Source organism: Vulpes lagopus, chromosome 4 (genome assembly GCF_018345385.1).
Source record: "Vulpes lagopus strain Blue_001 chromosome 4, ASM1834538v1, whole genome shotgun sequence".
Lineage (NCBI taxonomy): Eukaryota > Metazoa > Chordata > Mammalia > Carnivora > Canidae > Vulpes > Vulpes lagopus.
This window is the reverse complement of record NC_054827.1, coordinates 106,097,129-106,109,932: the sequence shown is the minus strand read 5'-3', so window position 1 is coordinate 106,109,932 and position 12,804 is coordinate 106,097,129. Positions and strand designations below refer to the sequence as shown.

Below are 12,804 nucleotides of genomic sequence, written 5' to 3'. Positions count from 1 at the left end.
ATGCAAACTTGAGACCTCTTAAACCATGCCAACATGTGCAAGTGAATTCATGATCAGAAGCACAGGCTTTCTGTAGCCCTTAGCATTCTCTACATTTCCACATGCAGGGGAACTAGCTGTTCTAGTAACAGCTTCACTTAATTAGTTTTATGGGACAAATTTTCTATAATTGCTTGTACCAAATAAATGTCCATACACATCTTCATTTGCATTTCCAATTAAGTATTTGTTCATTTCACCTATGATAGGTTTTGTATATTGCAATGGACACAGTTACACAGTCATTTTTTTTAAGTTGATGCTGAAGGTTTTGGCCATTAAAATAAAGAATATTTATATTTTACCTTACATTAAGATTTATGGATGTATGGCCACCTAAAAAATTAAAAATGGCTAAAACATATTCAACTCTCCTTCCTGCCTAATCCTCTTCCAATATGTCCTTTGAAATACATTTTAAAAATGTAAATGAGGCAGATTTGTCAATTGGCCCTGGACACTAGGAAAGGGTGCCTTTAACATGCTGGAATGATCACAAACCCTATGTAATATACAAGGTGGATGGGATTTGGTTAGGACGGACAGGCTAAGGGAGAAAGAATGCCTCATGGAATTCCTCTAATGTCTTGGAACGAGAAAATAGCAAGTATTAAATCCAAGCATACCCCACATGAGGGTAAATGCTGAGTGGGTGAAACTTTTCTAGTAAACAGAAAAACCTCTTACATTGAGTAAAAGAGTAAAATCTAGCTGCTGCTTCTTCAGAATGCCTCAATTGTGGCAAAGCAAAAATGGATGAACACAAGTGTAATGCATAGATGTAAATAAGTGATAAGTCAGAAACATACAGAGGACACGTTATTTTATGGCCCCAAAATGACTTCATTACCAATAAAACTTAGAGCAGACATTAATCTTTATGTGAATACTTTCCCAGAGAAGTGTGTGTGTGTGTGTGTGTGTGTGTGTGTGTACACACACACACATATATGTTAAAAATATTTGAAATACATGAAAAAATTATCAACTTAGAAACATGATTATATTATCTATGAAGCTTTGGAAATATCAGAAAAAAATAAGGCTGTAAAGTGATGTTTCTTGAAGGCCCAAATGTTTGAAAGAGCAAGTTCCATGAAGTGAATGTTCATAAAGTTTGTGCGTACTGTCCTACAGCTACTAAATTTCTGGGGATGACACCCTGGAATGTTCCTTTTTCAACAAGTTCTTAGATGAAGTTTAGGCATATTAAAGCAGTGATTCCCAAATTTTAGAGACTAAGCAATAAGCTTGATCTAACGTAGTGTGTGTGTACACACATAAATACATAAGATATTCTGTTCAAATACCTGTCTAATGTGCTTGAATACTGATCATGTGGGCTCACAAAATGTCTCAATAGATTCCAAAAAGGCAGAAACTAAATTATGATCACAGTGTTGGGCGAACATAAATTAGTAACGAAAATGAAACAAATATCAAAACACCAGGTGGGAAAAAAAAAAAAGTCCCAAGGAGCTAATGTAGATACCAAAACTACAGTTACAGACTTTTTAGAAATTAGCAATGAAACACTATACATAAAGCTATGGATAAGGGCCAGAAGTATTATTCAGAGGAAATCCTTACCTTGAATGCTTTTATAATTAAACAACGAAGGTTGAATATCAATTAAGCATCACAACAAAAGATAAAGTAAATAAAATTAGTAAAAGGAGTTTATGAAAATTAAAAAAAGAACAAAAATGTAGAAAATATGTAAACAGTTGATATGATAAATCCAAGTATTTGTTTCTCCAAAACCCAATAAAATGGAGAGGCCAGTTACAAGGGTAATGAAAAATAAAGTATATATTAATAAAAATAAGGAAACAAGAAATACGGGGATCGCTATGAAGAACATAACTAAATTGTACTGAAGAGTATGGAAGACAACTTGAATCACTATAGGAATATATCTTGAAAAAATTTGAGTGTTATAGAGGTATAAAATCTTCCAGATTACTATGAATATAATAAAGTTCCCCATCTGGAAAAATTAATGTGTAAAAATAGCAAGAAAAATTATGTTTAAAATATAGTTAGAGAAATGTGAGTATCAGATACTCACATTAGTGAAATAATTATTTATGAAAATATCAGAAAAAATCATCAAATAATTTCACCCTTTTCTCCCTACATCTTCTCTTCCAAATAAGAAAATAACAGATTCAAATTGTTTAATGAGCAAGTTTTTCAAAACCTTAACGGCACAGGCAATTCTTACATTACTGAAATGTATTAAGGACATAAAAGAAAATTTGTGAGTTTATTCATTGAGCTTAGAAGAATTCTGATATCAAAAACTCAAATTTAACAAAAAAGGAAATCATATACCTTTCATGGAAGACCATTAGGAAGACCATGAAAGCACATTAAGAAACCTAATTGTGTAATTTATATTATTAATATATTAAGAGAACAAAACTTGGCAAACTCAATAGATTTGAAAGGGGCATTTGATAAAATTTAACATCTGTTCCTGATTATGGAAAAAATTAGTCTAATAAATTAGTAATTGATGGTACTGCCTTACCATGATGGAGATCTATCAGAAGCATCACAGACATCAGACTTACTGTTGAACAGAGAGATTTTGAATTTAATGAACTTCTATGCTTACAAATTAAAATAAAGCTTTTTATGTCAGACCCAACCAATGTAAAACTATAAGAATTTATATTTTAATGAAGAAAACAATATTATCTATCTGATGTCAACTATCATCTACATATGAACAAAATTAATGAACAGCATCTTGAAATTAAAAAAGGTCAGTGAAATGTAAGCAAAGTCACAATTAAGAAAAAAATAATCAATGGCCTTACCCAATAGGAAAACATCTTAAAAACAGAAAGCATCAAGAATTTAACAGCAGGAAACCAAAACAATTATAATGCTTAAGTCCTATGTGAGGAAGTTCTAGAACCGTACTAAAAGACATGAAAAAAACCTGAAATGATTGGAAATCACTTTATATATATAATAAATTTGAAACATGAAGTCACTGAGGAAAAGAATAAATGAAGTGATGACTGTATGAGCGATTCTGGGAAAGCCAGTTGCTTACTCATCAGGGAAAAATGCATCAATGTGTTACATTGAACACAGTAACTGTTTTGCCATGAATTAAAGGTCAAACGTTTGGAACAAACTTCATAAATAAAACTGTTAAAATAATGAGGAAGTCCTCTGTTAACCTGAAAACAGGAATGATAAAGGAAAAAAAATCTGAAGATGTCAATATGGTGAAAACAAAAATTGCTATTGTAAATTAAAACTTGTAAATGTAGAAACAAATGGATGATATCTCTAACATAGAAGGTTTTTGTTTTTTAAGCCAAAAGGAAGAGACAAGTCAATTTAGCAAAAAAGTTAATTCAAACAGGTGGAAATTCAAATAGCTAATAAACATCAAAATGGCTCAGGCTTTATTCAGTAAGGATCATGGTCCTCCATGCAGAAGATGGAGCCAGACCACCTGGGTTGGCCCCCAGTCTTGTCTCATCATTGGCTGTGTGATTTTTGACAAGTTCCTTAACCTGTCTCCATTTCTTCCTTGATGAAATGAAGATAAATATAATGTCTAACTTGGAGGCTGCGGCAAGAATTTAAATGCTTTGAGCAATGTGAAGTGAGTACAGTAGCACATAGTACCCACTTACAATGTAATCCACCATCGTCATCACCCTTGCTGTAGTAACTTAATGATCAAATTAATTGAAGCAATTGGATTAACAGATATGGTAGATTTCTTCATTACTAGTGATGATTAAAAGTAGACAAAGGACTCTCTGTGCTGTTGAAGGGAACATAACTTGATACAAGCCTCGTAGAAGGCACTTTGATAAAATGGATTAAAATTTAATCTACACGTATCTCTGAGCATTTATATTCTAGGTATCTGTTTCAGAGAGGCAACTGAGCCTTGGAGAGATACAGTAATTACTCACGGCCACACAGATGCTAAATGCCAGAAATGGGAATTGAATCTAAGTCTGGCTTCCCAGTCCTACCATGGCCCACCACTAATAAACATGGGAAAGACAATGTGCAGTCTCATTAGTTGGAAAAAAGAAAAAGCACATATTAAAAAAACCTGAGGCCATTTTCTTCCTTTGAAATTGCTGTATATTAAATAAAAATGCCTGCAGTTGGCAAGGTTGCAAGGAAATGGATAGGCTTATTCACCGAGGCTAGGACTAGAAATTAATATTGCATTTTAGGAGGGCTAACTAGCAGTATGTGGCCAAAACCACAAGAACAGGCATATCCTATGACTCGGCAATTCCATCTCTAGGAATATATTTTTGGGAATGCATCATGGATGCATAGAGGTAGCTATATATAAAATCATCAGTGTTTACAGTTAAAAATTGGAGACAGTGATTTACAATGGAATGGTTAATTATAGAATCTTCATGAGGTGAAGGATTACTCTGAATTATGTACAAGAATTGGTTATTACATTGGGGATGTTTCCTATGGCTTTTTTTTTTAATTTAAAAGACAAGTGATTAATAAGTATATAAATGAATGTAAGACTAAGAATAGATATTATTTAACGAGCAGTTTCTACTTGTCTTTCTTTACTGCTTTCTGCTGATTTTTTCATAGCAACCTCTGAGATACGTATAATTTTTTATTCCCATTTCACAGATTAGGAAACTGACAAACAGAGGGAGTTATGTAACTTGTCCAAAGTTATTCAGCCAATCTGAGGCAGAGTCAGAATTTAAACTCAGTTCATCTGCCTCTGGAGTCCCAAATTTTATCTAATACACTACAATCCTATTTTCATAAATAAATACAAATGTACATTAAAAACTAGAGATGTGTGTTTACTTCTTTTAAAAAATATAATATTGTAAAAACTTTTTAAACCATTTTTGTAAATTTTACATAATTCTTATATATAAGAATATAATATATAGAATACATAGTATATATATAAAAGTAATCTATATATATTATTTTTGTAAGATAGCTTATATTTTAGAGAGAGGAATTGATAAATGCTGGGTCCACCAAAGTTTCCTGCCATTTCCAAGGTTCAGAGCTGGGTTTTGGGTGGGATGGATGGCCTCAAAAGGGAGAAGAAGTGGGTATAAATGGTAAGGGTCAGGGTAATGAGTTCAGTGTCATCTCCCCTCGCAGGTGGTTGACTTTATAGTCAGGGCAAATAATAACCTTGTGGGCATTTTCATTTCCGTTGCCATTTGGGTTGGTTTGTAATTCATGCCATTGGAAGCAGGCCTGCTTCCAAGTAGGGATATGAATGTGAATTACTACCAAGTAAAGAGTATTTATTTTCCTCTTACCCAGCCACATGTCTGTCCTCTTCTCATTTTATTAGAGAGTCATTTTGTATATATGCATCAGCTAGGACCAACTGTTGTATTGTGATGTTGTCACATTGAGGTATTTCCCCCGTTGCATGGAAAGAAGTGTTTGATTAGCAGCATGCTTGTTTATACCCAGATACTTTCCACTTTTTCACAAGTGGGTCAAGCTGAGGGATAAATATGACTCTTTAGTTTGGATTTTGCTCTTAAATATGTATCTTCCCTCCCTAAACCAGTTGATGGATTTTATGCATATTGATTCTGATTAACTTTTCTATTGCATCAGTTGGTAACTGGTCCAGTCAAGGAAATTTATAGCAAAGCATAATAATGATAATTCTTTAAAGAGAGTTTGAGATGAGAAAACAATTTTGTTCCCTATTCCACATAATCAACTTCTGTTATATGCTGATTAAAAAAAATTTCCTTAAAAATGAATATAGTATCTTTTTGACTAAAAACTTATTCATCCAACTTTTAAAAAGTTACTCATATTTACTATCAGAAAGCTTTTTTAAGAAGATTTAAAATTCTTTTAAGTAGAAAAAAATAATTGAATAGTTAAACGATGATTTCAGGTCAGATTCAAATCTAAATCAGACTGTCTTCTTTATAATTTGTCCTTTGGCTCCAAAATCCTGAATCATTACTCAACAAAACAAAACAAAACAAACAAAAAAACAAAAACAAAAAAACTTCCTGTACTCTTGTATTCACTGGCTAATTTAACCAGGAATTAACTGTTATCATGCACTTGATAAAAAGCCTTCTGGTATATTGTTTATGAAAATAAAGGGACATGCAAATGCCCATTTCCTTGATTGTTGAAGTCAGTTTCTAATTAGATTAAATCTATGTTACTGTTCTGCAGAAGTGCCTTCCTCAAATGATTGCCCAGTATCTGTGCTCTTCACCTCTGAATAGATGAACATGCAAAATGTGTGTGATAAGTCAATCTGAAGAATTTTCTCATAACGGGTGAAAGACATTGTCTGTTTTTTTTATTCAATGACCTTTATCTTGGAATGAAATTAAATCATCCCAGATGTCAACCCAGGAAGACTCTCCAAATGAACTTAGAGACCTCCTTTTGTCACAAATCGAAAACTGTATAGTTGTTTTTTGCCTTGGTCAACAGAGACTTAAAAATTAATTTTAGGTCTTCATTTAAGTGACTATCTCATACCTAAAAGATGAAGGTATATATAGATTCTTTGCTCTAAATTTTCTTTTGGCTGTGTTTTAATTGTCCTATTTATTAGAGGTTTTATAAACAGTTTCATAAACTGCCAGAAATGATTTTCTGAGTTCTACGTATAAATTACAAACATAATTCTCTTGACAGGAAGAATATGGTTAGCTTTCCTTTCCTGTTGTTTAGATGCTCTCATATAGCAGTTCGGCAAGTTGAGATGCTACAGAACTTTTTATCCTATATTCTTGTGTTGGAAGTTCCTATATTATATAAAGACTGTGAAAAATGAAAATCTTTTAAAAATACTCCCTTTACTATTTCAGTGTTGAATATACTAAATATTCAAATACATTGACCTGCTCTTAAACATATCCCAATACAAAGTAGGATATTTCCTCTTTCCCTTACTCTCCCTTTTCCCAAAAGATATTCCTATAGCAGACAGAGAAATTGGAATCAACCAAATGTTCATCAATAGGAAAATTAATAAATGAGTAAGTTCATATTCTGAATATTATATAGCAGTTTAAAGAAAACCAGATCTGTGTACTATATACACATTATCAAATCACGTTGATTGATAAATACAAGTGAGGTTCAAAATACAGTTTCACACAGAAAGAATTTAAATTACTTTTTTCAAGGGGATATTTATGAATATAAATTCTCAATACAAATTTAGGAAGGATACACACCAAATTCTGATCTAATTTCTGTCCGGGAATGGGATTGTGAGATTTGTAGAAGTTCAAAGGGATTTTTGTGTTGTTTCTTTTCTGTAATCTTTCAAACATTTTACAAATGTGTAAACTTATAGTTGATATGCTTTAAGATAATATTATATGAAAGTACCCAACATGAATAGCCTATATGATATCTCTAGCTTTAATAACTGATTTAACATCCCTGGGTGGATTCTGTGTTTTGCTGACACAATAGTAGCACATTTGAAAAAGAGGAAAAGATCATTTACAAAAAAATCAACCCCCCCCCAATTACTATAAAATATATTTTTTTCTACCGATACCTCATGTTCTTCTGTTGCCCTTTCCTAACCCTGAAGAAATCATGGAAATTTTAAGATAACAGTACAATGACTGTGGGTTGAGGCACAGCTAAATTGGACTGAATTCAGGTTGGCAAATTGTCATGCTGTTTTTGTATTTATTTCTTTCAACTTTAACACCCACAATTTATTAAGTGAGACTGTGGATAAAAGAGGAAGCTCAGAATCCTGTTTGGACACCGTTTAGGAAGGAAACCAGGTCTTTATGGGGCACCCCCTTCCTCTTAGCCACTGGCCAGGAAAACCATCTTTCTGTTTAAAACCTATTCAATCTGAGAGGTGGGGTGACTTTGGGAAGGAAGGTGACCTCTCCCTTGTAAAGTGTAATGGCTCTGTTTCCCCCATGACTTATTCAACTCATTTCCACCACTGTTTATAAGAACACTTGTGCTGAATACTTGTAGTGACAGCAATAGTCAGTTAAAATATGGCTCAAATTTCATGCCATCAAATTTCCTACATTATTTCAAATCTTTGATTATTATAATCCTAAATGGAGCTTTTGTTAGTTCAAGTTTTGCTGATGTCCTTTTGGAGTTACCAGGTATTCTTCTTACAAGCCAGAAGTTTAATCAATGCAGTATACTGCTGTGTAATCATAAAAAGCAAGGCTGGTTTTGAATCTGGAAAGTGAATGCCTTGATGGGACCCACATCATTTCTAAAATGGTACAAGAAGTATTTTTCTTGGATGCCTTACATGTTGGGGTCCACTAGCAGATTAGGGTCTGGAAGTGATGTGACCTGTTGGCTGAGAGATGATATCAGAGGCACTTGTTTATTTTGAAAACTACTCAGCATTTTGCGCATTGTAAATATTTTTGATTTTGACTTCAGCTTCAGCTCCTCGTGAATTGAATTTGCATTGCTTCATGGCTGTGAAACACTGATCATCTTATTAAAATCAGTTCCTTTATTTCTTAAAAATATTTTAAGAACCACTTTATTTGGGAATAATTTTAGATTTACAGGAAAGTTGCAAGGATAATTGGAGTTCCTATGTACCCCTTGGCTTGTTTCCCCTAATAATGTTAACTCTTCACATTGCCATGGTACATTTATCAAAACTAAAAAAAGAAAACAGACGTTGTGCATTACTGTTAACTAAACTTTGGTCTTTATTTGGATATTACCAGTTCTTCCACTAATGTCCTTTTTCTGTTCTGGGATCCAACTCAGGGTACCACATTGCATTTAATCATCTTATCTCCTTCGGTCTTCTGAATTGTGACAACTTCTGAGGCTTTCCTTTTTCCCATGACCTTGGCAATCTAGAGACATACTGGCCAGGAATTTTGTAAGATATTAATCATTTCTAATCAATGAAAATGGGTAACATCTGAGATTCTTGAAGGAAAGCCCATGTAGACCTACTAATAACTTGTATGACTAATTTTTCATTATTAACCCAGTTTCAGCCTGCTGATTGTTACTTTATCTTCTCAGTTATAACAGCACCCTAGATTTTAAGGTCGATGTATGATGTACTATTTGCTGAATATCTGCTTCATCTGTGTGTGCATTGTGCAGTTTCAACTTTGCCAGTTCAAACTCCACAGAAAGTTGGTATTTTACCTATTGTTTATGACAGATTCGAGATGGACAACTGAATTGCTACGTATTGAAGAATAAAGATTTAGAACAAGCTTTTAAAGGAGCTATTTACTTGGAGATGGACCTCATATATAATCCGGTAAGTCTAGCTGGGCCATCCATACCCTCCAGCTTCTCTGTACCTAAAGTAAAAGATGACCAGCTTGGCAAGACTCAATCCATGTAAAAGTGTTTCAGAAATGTTGCAGTGAGAGAGGGAGAGAACAGGGTTTTAAACCTCAGCTGTAAAATCAATGCCAGACAATCCAGTTTTCAACTGGTATTAACCCCTTGAGCCGGTAGAAATGATGGTGTTTAATTTCCAGTACATCTCAATGTCAAGGAAAAAAATTTTTTAAAAAGGAGAAATTAGTTTGTTAGCAAAAACTAATTTTTTTTAAAAAAGGAGAAATTAGTTTATTGCCTGTAATCTTCTCTAAGGCCACAGCTGGTGGTCAGACAGAGGTCTTTGCAAGCCTCTGACATGTTATTTAATTGTTACAGTAGCTGTCCAGCTATCCAATACTACCAAAACAAGTAGTTACTCATTTAGAAACTGCAATTTAGGAGGAACTTTTCAAACATATCTTAAACCTTTAATTTAATATAAAATATGTGAATACTCATTTGCCAATCCTTAGCTCTGGGCATAAAATTTGTTTTTTATGCCATGGATTTATTGTGTTCTATAACATATTCCTTGCATAAATATGCTCATAATATATATAGTCATATCTAGTTTCAGGTTTCTTTTAAAGTGGAGATCTACTTTATCTACTAAGATACAAAACAATCTGAATATAGAAATTTCCAGACTGTTTTTCCCCCCATAAAATCATTACCTCAAAAACTATCTTTTTAGGGATGGACCTTTATCAAGGCTTTCTAGAACAACCTACATTTAAAGTCTTCTGGCCTATGCTGGTTTCAATAATTTATTTCAATAATTTATATGATAATTGATTAAAATATGGAATTATAATAATGGGCAAAACTGGCATAAACAAGTTTGGGAGTCCTCACAGTTGATTTGATTGTTGTGAGCAGAGATTCCTCGACGTGCAGAGAACTAGCCTACTTAACTGTGACCATGCATATGCCATGTATCTGCAGTAGGTTCCAGAAAGGAAAAGGAGAAAGCAGGTTAATCCAGTTAGTGGTAGAAATGAATGTAGGGTAATGGAGCTTTTACAGTAATTATAAGAATGGCTGCCATTTAGTGGCCACCTGCAGTGGGCCAGGCTCTGACATTATTGCATTTAATCCTCACAATAAACCTGGTAAATAGGTATCATTAATGCCATTCGACAACGAGCAAATGGAATTAAATAACGGAGCTGATTGACAAATAAATAAATGAGTCAGCAACTTTCTGATTTTGCAGTGATTCCTGTGCCACCCTGCTTCTTGTTTTTGTATTTAAGAATTACTCATAAAATCATCCTGGGATACCTGGGTGGCTCAGTGTTTGAGCATCTACCTTCGCTCAGGGTGTGATCCCAGGGTTCTGGGATCCAGTCTTACATCGAGTCCCTGCATGGAGCCTGCTTCTCCCTCTTCCTATGTCTCTGCTTCTCTCTCTGTGTGTCTCTCATGAATAAATAAATAAATCTTTAAAAATTTTTTTAAAAATAAAATCATCCTCTTTTTTTCCCATTTAGTTCCCTTTTCCCCCCAAGGAAATCCTCTGTGCCTCTTATCCCACAGGCAACTCCTCATTTCCTGCTTCTTCCTGGCAAGCCCTTGTACATAGACTCTACACAATCCAAACCTGAGATTGAAGGAAGAACATTTACAAGGAAAAGATGTCAGTTGTGTTATTTTCCATCTGTCCATCTGATGGAATGTAGAAGGACTTGAATTTTATTCTTTGGGCTTTTCTGAAGTATGGTGAGCGGGACAAACTACTAATGCTTTCTAAGCCTCAGCGTATTCCCCATAAAATGGGTCTCAAAGGACTCTTAGGTACTTTTCCATATACTTGAGAGAAAATGCGATGCTGTGTGGAAAGGTGTTTTTACAAGCCAGGAACTGATTTTCTTTCGCAGGAAAGCTATTCTTGGTGAAAATTTCCTTCAAAACCTTGATGGGAAGGTAGGTGTAGTTTTTAGACCTGATGATACATTCAGAGGGAATGTGTACCCTTCTGTAGATATCACAAGCTTGTCCCATTTGTGTTTTCTTACTTTGCCAAAAAGAGGTGTTTTAATTTTTAATAGACAATTCAAAATATTAGGTCTGCCTGGGAGAGACCATCATCTTTGTCATGGAAGAAATCTTTAAAAAAGATTAGTTGGAGAGCCTCATGAACCCAAGGTTTTTTTTTTTTTTTTTTTTTTTTTTTAAGATCTTATTTATTTATTCATGAGAGACCTAGAGAAGCAGAGACACAGGCAGAGGGAGAAGCAGGCTCCCCGCAGGGAGCCAGATGCAGGACTCGATCCCAGGACCCGATCATGACCTGATGACCTGAGCCAAAGGCAGACACTCAACCACTGAGCCACCCAGGTGCCCCTCAACAGTGGTTTAAAATACCTCCACTGGTATGCAAAATGGATACAACACTCTGGAGTTCCCCAGTCAGATCTGGTCTGACCTGCCCAATTGTGTTGGTGAAATGAGATTCCCAGGAACACAGCGGAGTGCCCCCCTCCCCAATCCCTCTGTTCCCTGCCAGAGGCCTTAGGGTCAGAAGATAGTGGTTTCCATATTTTTCCCAGTCATTAACAAGAAAGAGAGAAGAATGAAGTCTATTTAAATGTTGCTTTTTAAAAAAAAAACAATGATGTCTTTCTAGGTCAAAGCAAGCATTAGGACCTTTACTCCCAGAGAAAAGCGCTTTGTTGAAGATAGTCGCAAGCTGTCCAAAAAGGTAGGTGGGTACAGTCAGCTGGCATCTGGTACACTCAGCACCGGAAGTGCTTATTCCTCCCTACTTAGCATCCCTCCCTCCCTCCCTCCCTTCCTTCCTCCCTTCCTTCCCTCCCTCCCTCCTTCCTTCCTTCCACCTCCACTCCTTCCTCCTCCTAATCCCCTCTGTCCCAGAATGAGGACCTCAGGCAGCAGGCTAAGAAGGAAAAGACCGGAAGCCTAGATGTTGGATGAAGTAGGTGTCAGCCCTCCATTTTGTCTCCCAGGTCATTCTATCAAGGAAGATTCCTCAACTTGGCTTGCCCAGCTGGCCTCAATCACTTCAGGCCCTTTCAGCCTCCTCCTCTCAGGAGGCCTTTACCGCCTTGGCCCCACCGAGATCTTCGGGGCTTCTAGCCTCAAGCTCCCCCCAGCTGCTCCTATCAAGTTTATATTTTCTAAATAGTTGGAATATGTTGGTGTTTTACCTCATTTTTAGTTAAGTGTCTCCTGCCTGTTTCTCTTCATTTCTCCACACACACACAGTTTAAGAAAAAAGGGAGGATCAGGGCCCAGTAGGAGGAAGTTTTGCATTTTTTTTTTAAAGCATGACCTTTATGTTTCTTTTCAGAGTCCCTCCCTGTCTTATTCAGACGCAGTTCAGGATTTCACTCTGTACCTATTGTCCCTCTTCAGTTGTGTAACAAAGAACAAAGT

General features: G+C 35.2%; 1 protein-coding gene across 3 annotated transcripts in view; it reads left to right on the top strand.

Moving 5' to 3' along the window:
• The window catches only part of MCTP2 (multiple C2 and transmembrane domain containing 2), a 241,187-nt gene that overhangs the window by 145,434 nt on the left and 82,949 nt on the right, over positions 1 to 12,804 (top strand). For all 3 annotated transcript variants that reach the window (XM_041752071.1, XM_041752069.1, XM_041752072.1), the window contains 2 exons: positions 9,236 to 9,337; positions 12,035 to 12,109. In XM_041752071.1, coding sequence (XP_041608005.1) covers positions 9,236 to 9,337; positions 12,035 to 12,109 — 177 coding nt within the window. The remainder of the gene's footprint in view (positions 1 to 9,235; positions 9,338 to 12,034; positions 12,110 to 12,804) is intronic.